Genomic DNA, 17949 nt, shown 5'->3' on the forward strand with positions numbered 1-17949 from the left:
TAGAATGTATGCACACATGACTGTAAGTCGCTTTGGATAAAAGCGTCTGCTAAATGGCATATTATTATTATGACTATATACAGTGTTGTAATGATGTGCAAATAGATAAATACGGGCTGAATTTACAATTGTGTTTGTGGCAACAAGTCACAAATGTTGCTGCTGTGATGGTACACTGTGGTTTTTCAGCCAATAGATATGGGAGTTTATCAAAATTGGATTTGTTCTTTTGGGGTTTGTGTAATCTGAGGGAAATATCTGTCTCTAATATGGTCATACATTTGGCAGGAGGATAGGAAGTGCAGCTAGGTGTCCACCTCATTTTGTGGGCAGTGTACACATAGACTATCTTCTCTTGAGAGACACGTCTGCCTATGGCGGCTTCTCTCAATAGCAAGGCTATGCTCACTCAATCTCGCTCTCTCTCACTCTTTAGCTCTCTCTCTAACTCTCTCACTATATCTCCCTTCTCTTTCTTTCTTTCTCTCTCTCTCCCTCCCTCATCTCTCTCTCCTCTCTCTGTCCCTCTCTCTCTCCTGTCTCTCTTCCTTCTCTCTCTCTCTCCCTTCTGTCTCTCTCTCTCTCCCTTCTTTCTCTCTCCCTTCTCTCTCTCTCCCTTCTCTCTCTCTCCCTCCTCTCACCCTCTCTGTCTCTCTTTCCCTCCATTTCTCTTCTTCGAAGTGGTCTGCTCATAAAGTTCCAAAAATATTGTTACCTGTAAAATAACATGACCAACATAACCAGCAACTAGGAAACACTCCAAAAACCACCAGTATCAGACTGATGGACACAGTGACAGACCCAAAACATGGCCACTCCTCATCGTCTATAACTCTGCAGCTGAGTGAAGTTTTTTTTTTCAGAGAACGAGTATAGAGTGTAACTTCCTTTTCAACTAAAAGACCGGAAGTCTTTTCTAGAACCGCAGCCCTCATCAAATGATGTCTCTCTCTCTTCTCTGTGTGTTTTGGTGAGTCTAGCTATCTACCAGTCAGAGATAGATGAGGAGGACGTACAGCCAGAGGAAACAGACACAACTCCTAACAGAGATGTCTGGTGGTCCCCTCTCCTGCTTCTCCAAACAGGGAATACTCCTACTCTCTATCCTCCACTATGGTACGTTTTGTATGGATTATTTACTTTCTCCTCCTCATGTTTTTTACAGTATGTATAACATGTGTATGATAAAGTTATGAATGCAGTTAGCTTTCCCTAACTTCCTTGTTGGTTTTTGAATAGTGTGTGTTGAATGTGGAATACCTTGTCAGTGATTGGTTGTATTGCTCAAAATGTTTACTTTATTACTGCGTGATAACACCTCTGCCTATATTCAGATAAACATGTATGGTGTTTTTTAATGAAACACATTCGGTCTGTGCTTGTGTGGTTGGGCCAATAGCTTTTCAAATCAAATCAAATCAAAATGTATTTGTCACACACGTCGAACACCTTAACGTGAAATGTTTATTTACAAGTGCTTAATCAACAATGCAGAGTTTTAAACAAATAAGTAAGACAATATTGGCTAAATAAACTAAAGGAAAAATCGTAACAAAATAAAACAACAATAACAAGGCTATATTCAAGGGTACCGAGTCAATGTGCAGGGGAAGTCAGTCAAGGTCATTTAGGTAATATGTACAATTGAAGTTGGAAGTTTACATACACTTATGTTGGAGTCATTAAAACTCGTTTTTCAACCACTCCACAAATGTATTGTTAACAAACTATAGTTTTGGCAAGTCGGTTAGGACATCTACTTTGTGCATGACACAAGTCATTTTTCCAAAAATTGTTTACAGACAGATTCAGTATCACAATTCCAGTGGGTCAGAAGTTTACATACACTAAGTTGACTGTGCATTTAAACAGCTTGGAAAATTCCAGAAAAGGATGGCATGGCTTTAGAAGCTTCTGATAGGCTGAACGACATCATTTGAGTTAATTGGCGGTGTACCTGTGGATGTATTTCAAGGCCTACCTTCAAACTCAGTGCCTCTTTGGTTGACATCATGGGAAAATCAAAATAAATCAGCCAAGACCTCAGAAGAACAATTGTAGACCTCCACAAGTCTGGTTCATCGTTGGGAGCAATTTCCAAACGCCTGAAGGTACCACGTTCAGCTGTACAAACAATAGTATGCAAGTATAAACAACATTTACATTTACATTTAAGTCATTTAGCAGACGCTCTTATCCAGAGCGACTTACAAATTGGTGCATTCACCTTATGACATCCAGTAGAACAGTCACTTTACAATAGTGCATCTAAATCTTAAAGGGGGGGGGGATGAGAAGGATTACTTATCCTATCCTAGGTATTCCTTAAAGAGGAGGGGTTTCAGGTGTCTCCGGAAGGTGGTGATTGACTCCGCTGTCCTGGCGTCGTGAGGGAGTTTGTTCCACCATTGGGGGGCCAGAGCAGCGAACAGTTTTGACTGGGCTGAGCGGGAACTGTACTTCCTCAGTGGTAGGGAGGCGAGCAGGCCAGAGGTGGATGAACGCAGTGCCCTTGTTTGGGTGTAGGGCCTGATCAGAGCCTGGAGGTACTGAGGTGCCGTTCCCCTCACAGCTCCGTAAACAACATGGGACCACGCAGCCGTCATACCGCTCAGGAAGGAGACGCGTTCTGTCTCCTAGAGATTAACGTACTTTGGTGCAAAAAGTCCAAATCAATCCCAGAACAACAGCAAAGGACCTTGTGAAGATGTTGGAGGAAACGGGTACAAAAGTATCTATATCCACAGTAAAACGAGTCCTATATCGACATAACTTGAAAGGCCACTCAGCAAGGAAGAAGCCACTGCTCCAAAACTGCCATAAAAAAGCACGTTGTCATACACGTTGATCTGGAGCATCCCAAACATGCTCATTGGGTGACATGTCTGGTGAGTATGCAGGCCATGGAAGAACTGAGACATATTCAGCTTCCTGACTTGTATACAGATCCTTGAGACATGGGACCGTTCATTATCATTCTGAAACATGTGTGATGTGATGGCGGTGGATAAATGGCATGACAATGGGCCTCAGGATCTCGTCACGGTATCTCTGTACATTTAAATTGCAATCGATAAAATGCCATTTTGGTCATTGTCCGTAGCTTATGCCTGCCTGCCTATACCATAACCATACCACCACCATGGAGCACTCTGTTCACAACGTTGATGTCAGCAAATAGCTCACCCACACGACCACTCGTCTGTGATTTTATTGGCGGTTGGATGAACTGCCAAATTCTTTAAGACGATGTTGGAGGTCGGCTTATGGTAGAGAAATGTACATTAAATTCTCTGGCAACAGCTCTGGTGGAGATTCTTGCAGTCAGCATGTCAATTGCACACTCCCTCAAAACATGAGACATCTGTGACATTGTGTGACAAAACTGCACATTTTAGTGTGGCCTTTTATTATCCCCAGTACAAGGTGCACCTGTGTAATGAGCATGCTGTTTAATCAGCTTCTTGATATGCCACACCTGTCAGGTGGATGGATTATCTTGGCTAATGAGAAATTCTCACTAACAGGGATGTAAACAAATGTGTGCACAATATTTGAGAGAAATAAGCTTTTTGTGCATATGGAAAATGTCTGGGATCTTTTATTTCAACTCATGAAGCATGGAACCAATACTTTACATGTTGCGTTTATATTTTTTTCCATTGTAAATATATTTTGAAAACCTGAAACAACTTTCTATTTTCTTGCTCCCTTTCTACAAAACGTACAAATGCGACCGTTTTTACATATGTAGACACTGGTATTGTGCTGGAGATTATGAAAATAAGGATTTAAAAAAGTGGTGGATTTGCCATTTAATATAAAATTTAAAAAAATAAATTTTTATTTTAAAAAATCTACCCCTGAGACACCAAAAAAAAGCCTTTGGACATGATTCAGTCCATTTATATGTTATTATAAATGTGGGCCTAAAGTTGATTTCTTGCCATGGAAATAGTGATTCAGATACAGATCACCTTCACACGTAAAAACTTCAAACACTTGTTCTCAGCACAGAAACTCTTGTCAACAGGAAGTGGATTTCAGTTTCTTGTCACAATCACTCTCACACACATAGAGGTGTATAGAGGACTCATACGCCAGTTTTAGCATGGGCAGCGCCATTGAGGACTTTTACCATTTTGTAGTAGTCAACTGGGTGGGACTTCCTATGGGTTGAGGAAAGATCACATAACTACATCAGATCATCAGGAGGGATCAGCCAATGAATTATACTCAAACATTCCATAACTGCAGGTGGCAGTCAATTTTAAAATGTGTCTTTATACCTGTTCAAACACTCCAGGTGGCACTAAACACGCTTTCAGTTTATTTACCAACTCATAGAAGTAGTAGAAGAAGATTGACGACTTCAAAATGGAGATGGCCTCAATGGCGCTGCCCGTGCACACACAGACGCCATAATGGAACGGATACAACGTTGCGATCTCTATACATCTCTATGCTCACACCTTAAAATGGAGCTACACCCCCTCACCCTAACCATTTCCTGCAACTGACGAAGATGTAACGTGTTTTCCAACCGGAAGAAAGCCAGCACTGCTCTGATAAACTTTCTCCATTCAAATCTTACCTTTCTATTAGAATTATTTCACAATACTGATGATGGATCAGCTCCTAGACAGATATTACCACCTAGGCAGCTAACATTGAGGCGGCAAAGGTGTATTATAATGCTTACCCAATGAAAATGCACCCCCCCCCCCAAAAAAAAAAAATCCTGGGACACATACTCATTGAGAAAAAAATGACAAGAGGGGAATGCAGCAAAATCTGATGAGTAAAGTATTTTGCAAAACTATTTTGAACTTGCATAAATGCTGCACTTAATAACAATGACTAACACAATTCCAGTCAAAATATATTGTAAGAAATACGATAGCCTACCATTATTATTTTGAACCGAGCTCCATTTGTTACCACTATTATGTATCCCAGTGGTTTTTAAACTTGTTTGACCAATGGACCCTCAAAATGTGTGGTACAAAACTTGCGACCCTGCGTACGCACGTGTACACACCCGAACATGCGCTCACAGTCGCTGCACAAATAAATGCAGTCTGTCATTACAGCCATAAATTGTGATGCAGTTTTTCAAAAGGCAGTACACTACAGAAATACTGCAGTTTACACCTGCATTTGGAGATGAAAGTCATTCGTGTTAGCAGCCAATATCAACTAGGGATACCGGCTATCATGTCACTTCTCTGGCGTCCAGAGAAAGAAAATTCATACGGCCTGTAGCTGAGGTTGCAGGATCGGATGGAAAGCATTTTCTGTCTGCACCTCCCCATCACTTTGGAGGGGTATCCCTGTTCTTCCTCACAAATAACATAATACATTAAACAGAATATGTTTCATCCTCATCCCATAATATTGAAGGCAGTGCGATGTTACAACTGCCTATCTTTAGACATCTAGCCAGTAGCCAGTCAAATACGCCTATATGAAAAATGAAAATGATCAATCAATTCTGGCAAAGATGAGACAGCAGTAGCTTGCTAAACAGTAGTTTATACGAATGATAAACGTAGGTCTACTCTGTTTTTAACAGGCTTAACTGGTTTAAATGAAACCATTTTTTTCTGGTCACTAATCTGGATATGCGCGTCCGACTTGGCGTGCCAATGCTGATCAGGTGTCATTGGTCAACAATCAAGACCTACAACTTTTTGGCTCTGAAGCATAGATAAGATTTGCGGGCAGTGGGTTCAGAAACACAACAAATAGGCCTAATGTATACCATTTAAAAAAAAAACATTTTATGGGAAATGAAAAAGCACTTTGGAGACTGGAAGGACAAATGGGGATGTGCTCTGCATGAAATATAGTCAGACATATTATAGACAGTAGATCACAAGTAGCAACATATAACTACGTTGTTTGAACGTGAAATGTAGGTAATAGGCCTGTAGTAACGTTATAGATTTTATATTTTAATGCAGTCATCTCGGTTTTCATTTGAAGCATGTTTTTATAGGTCTCTTGGTTGTATCAATTGCAAAGAAATTGGCAACTTTTTATTTGTAGTCAAGTTATTTGCGGTCACAGAGACGGATAAACCACGTGATTCTATGCTTAGCGGAGACCTTCTGTGTATAAACTGACACGAGAGGGCAAAACAGGGTCTAACAAAGCATTTAACTGTTCTACAGGTGGTCTGAGGCAGGCGTTAGCTTATGAGCGTTTTCAAGTGTAACGTTAATAGTGGTGATTTTGGGAAACAGCTCGGAGATTTAACTACGCTCCTACGAAGATTCTAACGATGAATTTAACTTTAAAATGGGTGTCTGGCTGTATGGCGAGCAGAGCTCTATATATAATGAGATGTTCATGTTGCCCTAACAATGAGAGTCTTCCCAAAGGCCGGAAGGCAGTCGACAAGTAAAACAAAAAACTGTTGCTGAGCTAGTGTATAGCAGGCAGCTAATTCCTCTATGACATGTATGTAGAATGTTAAGTCTCGTATTGTCTGAGGTTAATGAAGCTACAGTAACAAGGTGATAATGGGGGATAGCGTGGTAGGCAGAGCTTGTCCCATGAATTAATCATAACAATTTAGGGTCAGCTGATTGATAACTGTGAAACAAGCATTCTGCATAATATAGAGAATCTTGAGAACTATTTATCGATCAGCGTTTTTATATGCTCGAAAAATTATCAGATACATCAAAGCGAACAAGAGAAGACCTTTCCTCGAGCTCTGCTAGCGAAACTGAAGGGAAGCCGCAGTCTAAAATTCAACATGTAACATTGGAGGGGGAGGTTTTCTAACTATGTCAACAGAAGATAGAGCATTGCTTATAAGCATGAGCGACCAGTTAAAAAAGCTGGATGTAGTATTGCCTGGGATACTAGGGGAGTTTGAGGCCTTAAAAACAGGAATGGATTACAGTAATAAAATGATGGAAGAAATACAAGCGAAAAATAAGATATTGAAAACTACCGTGGACTCCCTAAAAGACACTGCAGAGAGGCTACGGTATGATAATAAAACAATGAAATCGGAATTACTTGATCTAAAGTGCAGAAGTATGAAGAATAATATTGTTATAATGGGAATAAAGGAGGATGAAAACGAAAACCATCAGTCAAAGGAGGAAAAGGTCAAGGACTGTGTTCGAATACCCATACTAACATACTGTATACCACATACTTAATGAGTATATGCTACATACTATAAGTTAATTTCAGTATACTGTAAATGAACGGTATCATTTCAGTTGCATGTACTAGAGCTTAGCCTGTCCACCGGAAGTTGATGCTGTTGCTATTGTTAGCATAATAAATTACCAGCTAAACATTTTACGATTTTCGGGGGGGGGTCGTAAATTCAATATGCAGTGCCAGAGTGCGCTCTGGGCATTCGTAAATCCAGAACGTTGTCAGATTGTAAATTCAAAGCGTTTCGCTCTCGGAGTGTTCAGAGCCCACACTGGACACTCTGGCCGAGGAGTAGGATGGCAGTCAAGCACCCAAGCTAACTGGTTTATGTTGGCTCCCTACTTCCAGAAACAAATGAGAGAACACCTCACTCTGATCATTTTACTCGCCATAGCAGCGCTGGTTAGGCTGTTTTCATGTTATCCAGAGCTTTGGTGACTGTAACTGTGCTGCTGGAAACAAGTTATTGTGCTTTTTTTGCCCATGTTTGCTGACAGCGGCCATATTCAACGGTGTAAGAGAGTTCTCTGAAATCGAAGTAGATTAACCAGAATTAACAGTGTCCATTGAATAGCGAGGATTAATAATGTCCATTGAAACGCACAATGATTATACCACTTAGCTAAGAAGGATGTGAATAATCAAGTCAATAAACGTTGGTTAGTTAATTAGATAGCAGATAGTATATACTACCTGGCGAGTTCGATGTATTAGTATCCAACTAACGTTAGGTAACTAGCTAACATACCGGTACATACTGCTGTAATGCTATGCGGTTCGCAAGAATAGCGTAGCTAACAAATTGTCAGCCAACATAACGTGTAAGGTAACTTATTTGAAAAGTCATTACTTTATTACATTGCTCAACTAGCCACGCCCATTTTGTGAAGAATTGCATGATGGGCCCTAAAAGTATGAAAATAGTACAACATCCGGGAACTTTTGGCATATTAAATATATCCATACTATGACCAATAAGCATACTATATACTCAATTCACAAAAAACAGTTAGATACAATTGTTTTTCAAAGGGCTCACCATTTCGGCGAAAGAGGGGAGGGAAGTCCCCGTCCTATCATAGCTATGCTCACTCACTACAAAATGAAAATTGCCTTGTTATAACAGGGTAGGGAACTGAAGAACACCCCGTTCTTTATTAACAATTTCCCCATGGAATAGAGGAGAGACAATGTGACCTGTATCCAACTTTCAAAAGGATCCGAGCAGAGAAGCAGAATGTTCGTCTAGTGGTCAATAAATGGTATCTAAACAACCAAATGGGCTCGAAGATTACAACGTGGCTGTGAGTGACGGCGACCTCCTGCTGAAGTAGTCCCGAGCACGGCATTACACAGTACAATTATGGATTCGTTTGTTATTTACAAAACATTTTTTAGCATGATGGACTCTTTATATATAAAATATATATGCATTATGGAACCGTGGACTATGTGGACTTAAAACAATTTTAGCATGTAAATCTTGGTCGGCCAAACACAAAAAAAAACTAAAATTGTATGCATGCCAGCAAAGCCACTACACAACACAACACATTAATTGCACTATAACAAACGGTGCCCACAAACTGTTAGGGCCTACATTAACCTGTCCCAACTGCAAAACCTTCTTTTCAGCACCATGGTGTCACGTTGTGTGAAAGATCAGGACACAGGCGAAGGAATGCGTAATAGCGTTTTTTATTGACCCAAATTACAGCGTGTATTGTAAAGGCACGGGGAGAAAGACCAAACAAACATGTATACAAAACACATGGTTGAAACCCAAACAAAAGAGCGAGGAGTACCTTGAATTAATTAATACACGGGGCGAGACCCGTAATACATACATGGAACGAGACCCAAAAACACAAGCGCACAATGATACACCACGGACGAGACCCGTAATCATATATGCACATCCAAACGGCACAAAAGCCAAAACAACACAACACAGGTACTCACAGGCACAACGGACATTGGAACATTAATCAACAGCCCCAATGGTGAACCAAAGGGCACATTTATACAAATATCAGTCAGGAAAGGGGGACCAGGTGTGCGTATTGACACAGTTCAGTTCCTAGAGGCCGGTGAGGTAGACCTCCGAACGTGGTGCACTGAAAGAGCAGCAGTACCGGAGGGATCTGTGACAGATCAACCATTATGGGAGACAGCGGGAATGGCCCTTCTTACGCCGCCACAACTGGTCTGTCCGACGCCGCATGAACTGGTCCGTCCAACGCTGCAGCAACTTCCACAGCTGCAACGGGTCCTGATCGAACCACACTGGTGCGTCTGGGAGGGGGAGGGGGGATACTGTCACGGATCTCTCCGCTACTGTTGCTTTTTCCATGCACCAGGTTTGGAGGTCTAAGTCACCGGCCTCTAGGAACTGAACTGTGACATTACGCACACCTGGTCCCCATTTCATCACTGATTTATTGTTCCAATGTCCGTTGGTCGTGTGAGCAACCTGTGCCTTGTTGTTTTGGCTTTCGTGGCGCTTGTATTGTGCAGATGTTTTCGGGTCTACATTGAATAACAATGTACTCCTCGCTCTTGTGTTTGGGTCTCACCCTGTGTTTTATATACTTGTTTGTTTGGTCTTCGTCCCCGTGCCTTTACATGGCACGCTGTAATTTGGGTGTATTAAAAAAAACTATTACGCATTCCTGAGCCTGTCCCCGGATCCTTTATACCAACGTGACACATGGAGTGAATCCTTACCACTGCTACACCTGGCTATCAATAAAGCCTGATCTGGCAGCAAAACAGTTCATTCTGACTTCCTTAAACAACTCTTGAACTCCTTCAAGACTGTTCGAAAAGCATTCCTCATGAAGCTGAAAGGAAAGGAAATTCATTATTGAGGACAGAAGAACGGTTAGGAGAAATAATACATTGGAACACAGTTTCATGTCTTAGCCCGGTTTGTTTTTGGTATTTTATCCCTCGCTGAAAGAACAGGTGCAAACTATTCCTCTCTGTTTAGGGATCTGGGCTGAAGTCCCTCCGAAGGACCTGTATGGATTGAGGGGGGGTTCGGTGTACCTGGCTGTAGCAGAACCACCGCAGGAGCTTCGAAGACAAAGTTGGAAGGTCAATAGTACCATAATAGTTTCTGACAGAAAGGTCTCTCCTAAATACCAGGAGAAAGTGGAGTATAATCCACTGAACCACTCTCTGTGCATTAAGAATCTGAGTGAAAAAGACAGAGGAACTTACATTGCAACCTATGAGAAAAATTGGGAAGAGTTGACTACTACATACAGACTAACAATACAGGGTGAGTTTGCTGCACTAAAGTCCACGATAGGCAGTTATCAGCTTTTTTCTCATACTTTGATTTAATTGTCTATGACTGTAGTGTTATTGACAACATTTTACATTTAATCATTTGTTAGACGTTGGAGAATGATTTTACAACTCTCTTTTTCTCTCTCTTGGTTGATCAGAGCCTATATCCAAGGTGGTGATCCAGGAGGAGATCACGCTATTGGCCAACCAGTCCTGTTCAGTGTGGCTGCTGTGCAACGTGTCAGTCTGCTCCAACATCTCCTACACCTGGGAGAGAGGGAATGAAACATACAGGGATGACCAGCAGATACACTTCTCTCTGTCACCAGCAGACGGAGACATCAGTGTAACCTGCACTGCCTCCAACACAGTCAGTGAGAAATCTGCCTCTACAACAGTAAAGTGTAGTAATGACACAACCATCCCAGGTAACTAGATATAATAATAATCCACTCCATACACTTTTCAGTGTGCTGATAAGCTTATCTTATCAAATATAATGTAATATTCTCTTAATATTCTGTTAGACATGTTTTAGAGCTTAATATATAGTCACCTCCAAAATTATTGGCTCCCTTGATAAAGATGATAAATACTGAGCATATAGTGTATGCTCAAAAAAACACAAAGGCTCAGAGAAAGAGATTTTGTTTAACAATTAATCATTTATTTTCTCAAAAAGATACTGTAGGTGCCAACATTATTGGCACCCCTTTTTTCAATACTCCTGCACCCTCTTCTGCGATGATGTAATGTTGCCTACCCTTACCACCTGGGGTCGGCCTGTCAGGAAGTCCATGATCCAGTTGCAGAGGGAGGTTAAGTGCCAGGGTCAAAAGTTCTGTGATGATCTAGGAGGGGACTATGGTGTGAACAACATTCTCACATAGGTATTTGTTTAATCTACAGTACCAGCCAAAAGTTTGGACACACCTACACATTCAAGGTTTTTTCTTTATTTTTACTATTTTCTACATTGTAGAATAACAGTGAAGACATCAAAACTATGAAATAACACATATGGAATCATGTAGTAACCAAAAAAGTGTTAAAGAAATCAAAATATATTTTATATTTGAGATTCTTCAAAGTTGCCACCCTTTGCCTGGATGGCAGCTTTGCACAATTTGCATTCTCTCAACCAGCTTCATGAGGAATGCTTTTCAACAGTCTTGAAGGAGTTCCCACATATGCTGAGCACTTGTTGGCTGCTTTTCCTTCACTCTGCGGTCCAACTCATTCCACACCATCTCAATTGGATTGAGGTCAGGTGATTGTGGAGGCCAGGTCATCTGATGCAGCACTCCATCACTCTCCTTCTTGGTCAAATAGTCCTTACACAGCCTGGAGGCGTGTTGGGTCAATGTCCTGTTGAAAAACAAATGATAGTCACACTAAGCGCAAACCAGATCTGATGGCGTATCGCTGCAGAATGCTGTGGTAGCCATGCTGGTTAAGTGTGCCTTGAATTCTAAATAAATCACTGACAGTGTCACCAGCAAAGCACCGCCACACCATCACACCTCCACATCCATGTTTCACAGTGGGAACCACACATGCGGAGATCATCCGTTCACCTACTCTGTGTCTCATGAAGACACGACGGTTGGAACCAAAAATCTCCAATTTGGACTCATCAGACAAAAGGTCAGATTTCTCATGTTTGTTGGCCCAAGCAAATCTAAGGGCCTCCTGAGTGGCGCAGTGGTCTAAGGCACTGCATCGCAGTGCTAACTGTGCCACTAGAAAACCTGGTTAGAGTCCAGACTCTGTCGCAGCCAGCTGCGACCGGGAGACCCTTGGGACGTCCGGGTTAGGGGAGGGTTTGGCTGGCAGAGATATTACTGTCCCATCGTGCACTAGCGACTCCTGTGGTGGGCTGAGTGCAATCCATGCTGACATGGTCGCCAGGTGTACGGCATTTCCTCCAACACATTGGTGCGGCTGGCTTCCGGGTTAAGGGGACGTTGTGTCAAGAAGCAGTGCGGCTATGCTGAGTTGTGTTTCGGAGGACACATGGCTCTCGACCTTCACCTCTCCTGAGCCCTTACGGGAGTTGTAGAGATGGGACAGGACTGTAACTACAAATTGGGGGGGTAAAAATAAGTATCTTCTTATTGGTGTTGTTTATTAGTTGTTTCTTTGCAGCAATTCGACCATGAAGGCCGGATTCATGCAGTCTCCTCTGAACAGTTGATGATGAGATGTGTCTGAACTCAGTGAAGCATTTATTTGGGCTGCAATCTGAGCTGCAGTTAACTCTAATGAACTTATCCTCTGAAGCAGAGGTAACACTGGGTCTTCCTTTCCTGTGGCAGTCCTCATGAGAGACAGTTTTTATGACTGCACTTGAAGAAACTTTCAAAGTTCTTGACATTTTCCGGATTGACTGACCTTCATGTCTTAAAGTAATGATGGACTGTTGTTTCTCTTTGTTTATTTGAGCTGTTCTTGCCATAATATGGACTTGGTCTTTTACCAAATAGGGCCATCTTTTGTATACCATCCCTACCTTGTCACAACACAACTGATGGGCTCAAACGCATTAAGAATGAAAGAAATTCCACAAATTAATTTTTAACAAGGCACTCCTGTTAATTGAAATGCATTCCAGGTGACTACCTCATGAAGCTGGTTGAGAGAATGCCAAGAGTGTGCAAAGCTGTCATCAAGGCAAAGGGCGGCTACTTTGAAGAATCTCAAATATAAAATATATTTTGATTTGTTTAAAAACATGTTGGTTATCACATGATTCCATATGTGTTATTTCATGGTTTTAATGTCTTCACTATTATCCTACAATGTAGAAAATAGTACAAATAAAGAAAAACCCTTGAATGAGTAGGTGTGTCTAAACTTTTGACTGGTACTGGTGCACAGAAAGGAAATTCATTATTGAGGACAGAAGAAATAAAGTAAAAGAACGGTTAGGAGAAATAATACATTGGAACACAGTTTCATGTCTTAGCCTGGTTTGTTTTTGGTGTTTTATCCCTCACTGAAAAAACAGGTGTGAACTTTTTTTATTTTACCTTTATTTAACGAGGCAAATCAGATAAGAACAAATTCTCATTTTCAATGACGGTCTAGGAACAGTGGGTTAACTGCCTTGTTCAGGGGCAGAATGACAGATTTTTATATTTTTTGGGATTCGATCTAGCAACCTTTCTGTTACTGGCCCAACGCACTAATCACTAGGCGACCTGCCGTGGGTGAGAGAAGTACGGGAGTGCAATTGAGAATGCATCATCTATGGATCTGTTGGGGCGGTATGCAAATTGGAGTGGGTCTAGGGCAGGGGTGTCAAACTCATTTCGCATCGTGGGCCACATACGGCCTAGGGAGATGTCAAGTGGGCCGGACCATTAAAATTATACCATACTCTGCTATAAATAACCAAAATATCATGTCTTTCCTTTGTTTTGGTGTAAAGAAGCACAAGAACATTAGGAAAATATTGAAATTTAATGAACTATCCTTTTACAAAACATTTCATGAAACACCTCATATTTCCTTAGACAAATGTGCAATTTACTTTTATCATTCACAAATATGCATTGCAACTGATCCCACTGATTGTACAAAGGCACAAAACTTTAATTGGTACTGAAAAATATAGTAATACACTTTAAGATTAAATGAGACTTTTAAAGAAAGGAATTTTTAAACCACTTACACATACGCATATAAAATCTAAATGTAATCCCTGCGTACACCTTACAAACTAAGGAGAGTGATTTTAAATGTGTAATGAAGAAAGTGTTCGCCTGTCCTGTAAATCTGTAAACTTCATACATGAAACATACATACACATACAATACATACTGAAAATGTATGGAGTTGTATGAACAGTAGAATTCCATCACACAACTTTTGTTTTGAAGCTGCTGACTAACATTAAAGTGCACATTTTTTAAATCACCACAGTAAGGATTCATCTTCACAGAGCTGTATTCTTTCAATGCAAACAGTATCTAAGGCAGCATTTTAAAGGTGTTAGTCTAGTCTGGACTTGTATTTGGATAACGACATTTTGGCTAATGAGGGTGTAGCGGAGAGGTAGAGACCAAGGTATTAACAACGTCGTAACAAGCAGCAGATGGCGCATTGATACCGTCTGCTGTTTTCAGTCTGTCTCAGTGATGCGGCTTGTCTTCTACTCTGATGGAAAGAGTGCGCCCCTTAGCGGATAATCCATGAATTGCAGCGAATTAAAAATATTAATTCCATGTCTTTTATGCATTTTTTCCACTTTCAAATTATCCTGCGGGCCTGATCGAACCTCCTTGGGGGCCGGTTCCGGCCCGCGGGCCGTATGTTTGACACCCCTGGTCTAGGGTGTCTGGGATGATGGAGTTGATGTGTGCCAAAACCAGCCTTTCAAAGTACTTCATGATTAAAACCTGGTTGCCTCTGCCAGGACATGTACCACAAAATCAACATTTTGCAATGGCCATCTCAGTCTCTGAACCCCATTGAAAACCTGTGGTTTGAATTGAAGAGGACGGTCCATAGGCGCAGACGAAGGATATCATGAATCTGAGGCCTCCCAAGTGGCGCAGCAGTCTAAGGCACTGCAGTGCTTGAGGCGTCACTACAGATCCGGTTTGATCCCGGGCTAGGTCGCAGCCGCCCGGGAGACCCATGAGGCGACGCACAATTGGCCCAGCATTGTCCGGGTTAGGGGAAGGTCTGGCCAGCTGGGATGTCCTTGTCCCATCGCGCTCTAGCAACTCCTGTGGTGGGCCGGGTGCATAAACGCTGACACGGTCGCCAGTTGTACAGTGTTTCCTCTGACACATTGGTGCGGCTGGCTTCCAGGTTAAGCGGGCAAGTGTGTCAAGAAGCAGTGCGGCTTGGCAGGGTTGTCTTTTGGAGGACGCGTGGCTCTCGACCTTCGCTTCTCCCGAGTCCGCACGGGAGTTGCAGTGATGGGACTAGACTGTAACTACCAATTGATATCATGAAATTGGGGAGATTTTTGTTTTTGTTTTGTTAAAACAGGCTCAGTGTTGTTATCTTCGCAAGGGAAGGGTGCTGGAGTATTTAAAACAGGGATGTCGATCATTTTGACACCTATCTTTTTGAGAAGAAAATGTTTACTGAGCAAATGTGATACTATAAAATAATATAATTTCCCAAATAGTTTTGATTATACAATATAGCTCAGTATTTGAATGATTCATTTCATAGTCTTTTTTGCTCATCTTTATCAAGAGTTCAAATCATTTTGGTGGTGACTGTAGTTATACTCTATGGTCTAATAGCATAACATTGATATGGGTGTTGTGATTGACAGGGCTGGTGTGGTGTATCATCTGCATTGTAGTGGTGTTGACCCTCATTGTAGCGGTGGCAGTGTATTGCTGCAGGGGCCACTGTAACACGGGTATGTACTGCACAGGGCCCTCAACTTTATGAACTAACATTTCAGATGGCTCTGCAAGTATTCTGAGGATGATTATGATGTTGCATAAGCATAATTCGAGACTTTTGGCCTTGGAATATTAAGGAAATTGGAAAAAGAGAGAGGAGCCTCATAAGTGTCTCATTTATCCTGTTTATGTTTGTGGATATCCTGTTTAGTATCGATCTGATTGGTTGATATTTTGTTCTTGTCAAACACAGTATATCAAAATGACAAGACAATATATGCGGATGTTATGGGCAGTACAATAAATAAAGATGTAAGTATGCATTGCCGTTATGTATCTGAATTTGTGTAAGCCCATGTATGTGTAGCCAACTGTAATTTCTGTTGCTGTGTATTTTCTGCACGTGCAGTATTTTGATGTTTTGTGCAGTGTTCATCCATTGTGTTTATGGGCTTAAGTACCTATTTCTGTTTTTATTCCAGACAAGAGGGACAGTGGATGATCTGGCTGAACCAAGACTGAACAAGGTGAGAGCGAGACATGAATGGTCATATCTGATATCGTTGAGCAAAAATCTAACAAAACAGTCTATGAGGGAATGGCAGGCCATGTAGTCTACTTTGGAAATGGTCTACCTTTCATGATGCTGAAACAGTTTCTTCTTGGTTGTTTGTCACATTTAGCCGCAGACTCTGTACAACGAGATCAAAGTTGGACGCCCAAAAGCGCCCTCTTCTGCCTACCAGGAAGTACTTGTGAGCTGAGCAGGATGTGTTCATAGGATGGGCCTTATATCTCTGCATCCAAGGCTACAGTCTGTAGATGGATGTTACTGTTAACTTTTATCACAACTTGCACATTTCTGACATTTGCTGCTTATTTTTTTCATGATTGCAATCTTCTCCCTTTATTGTTCCTCATATACAGTGGGGCAAAAAAGTATTTAGTCAGCCACAAATTGTGCAAGTTCTCCTTCTTAAAAAGATGAGAGAGGCCTGTACTTTTCATCATAGGTACACTTCAACTATGACAGACAAAATGAGAAAGAAAAATCCAGAAAATCACATTGTAGGATTTTTTATGAATTTATTTGCATTAAACAAAACTATAAACACACATACATTACAACAAAAACATTGTACATTAAAATCACAAATGTCTTAACTAAAAACAACTGGCCTAAAAACAATTACACTCTTCTATGATATATACATCGATCAAGTGTTTAAACTCCACCAACGAAACTAGATCATCACATTTTAAAATGTGTTCATGACAGAATTCCAGGACCACAGAGCTAAGTAACTAAAACTATTTATACCGTGTCCTGTTCTAATTTTTGGTGCTATTAGAAGCAAATCAGAATGGGACCGTAATTGATATTTATTTACTGACCTGACTAAAAAAAGGACAGAGATAAAATTGAATAATTATAGAGACACATTTTATTCATAATAAATGTATACATAACATTGCATTTCTGATTTACTGAACAATAATTGTTGTCTGAGAAAAATAAATGCTGTTTAAAACTTGAAATAATATAATTTAAAGTACATTTTGTGTCATACTTACTTCTCAGCAGTCACGGGGCCTGTTGTTGAGGAAGCTGGAGAGGAAGGGGTCAGGTTGTTGGTTGACAGGTCAATGTCAAAGTAATGACACAACCTCTTGTGAGGACAGAACACTAAAGCCCTGTATCCTGTCACCTGAATCAATGAATTCATTCATTAATGTCAAGAATCAGAGTAGAAAGGTCGTATCACTGAGGTTAAAGAGTCATCCAAGCTCATCAAACTCAAAGTTAACTCAATGGTGCCCCCCACCCTGGGTCGTCCATCCATTCAGAGGCAGACACCTGTATCCAATACCTGTTTAGCCCAGTACACCTGTTTCCAGAGGCGTCATGCCCATAAGGAGCACAGGGGCATGTGCCTCCTCAGATTTGTCCTGTAAGAAAATGTCATAATAATTCCATGTTTTTGTTGTTTCTCTGTAATATTACTAGCCACCTAGCAATTTTAAGAAGTTGACTTCAGCTAGCCCAGGTATGTTTCCAACCTGATAACTAGTTAAGAAGCTAGCTGCTTTT

The 17949-nt window shown here is 41.1% G+C and overlaps 1 protein-coding gene across 2 annotated transcripts; it reads left to right on the plus strand.

Moving 5' to 3' along the window:
• Positions 1-950: 950 nt before the first annotated feature.
• Positions 951-17332, plus strand: LOC118368868 (T-lymphocyte surface antigen Ly-9-like). 2 transcript variants are annotated; one of them, XM_035753316.2, is made up of 7 exons: positions 951-1116; positions 10178-10471; positions 10641-10910; positions 15782-15871; positions 16111-16169; positions 16340-16384; positions 16541-17332. In XM_035753316.2, exons 1-7 carry the CDS (start codon positions 1002-1004, stop codon positions 16619-16621), a joined length of 954 nt encoding a protein of 317 aa, XP_035609209.1. In that variant the 5' UTR covers positions 951-1001; the 3' UTR covers positions 16622-17332. The 2 variants fall into 2 exon arrangements, with proteins under 2 accessions (XP_035609209.1, XP_035609210.1); XM_035753317.2 differs by lacking the exon at positions 16111-16169.
• The last annotated feature ends 617 nt before the right edge of the window (positions 17333-17949 follow it).

The sequence above is a fragment of the Oncorhynchus keta genome, chromosome 35 (assembly GCF_023373465.1).
Source record: "Oncorhynchus keta strain PuntledgeMale-10-30-2019 chromosome 35, Oket_V2, whole genome shotgun sequence".
NCBI lineage: Eukaryota > Metazoa > Chordata > Actinopteri > Salmoniformes > Salmonidae > Oncorhynchus > Oncorhynchus keta.

What these genes read in the sequence shown, in the direction of transcription:
- LOC118368868 (XM_035753316.2), top strand. Translation starts at nt 1,002, where the DNA reads ATGAGGAGGACGTACAGCCAGAGGAAACAGACACAACTCCTAACAGAG. An exon ending in TAATGACACAACCATCCCAG is followed by an intron (nt 10,911 to 15,781) that starts GTAACTAGATAT and finishes TGTGATTGACAG; the next exon opens with GGCTGGTGTGGTGTATCATC. An exon ending in CAGGGGCCACTGTAACACGG is followed by an intron (nt 15,872 to 16,110) that starts GTATGTACTGCA and finishes TGTCAAACACAG; the next exon opens with TATATCAAAATGACAAGACA.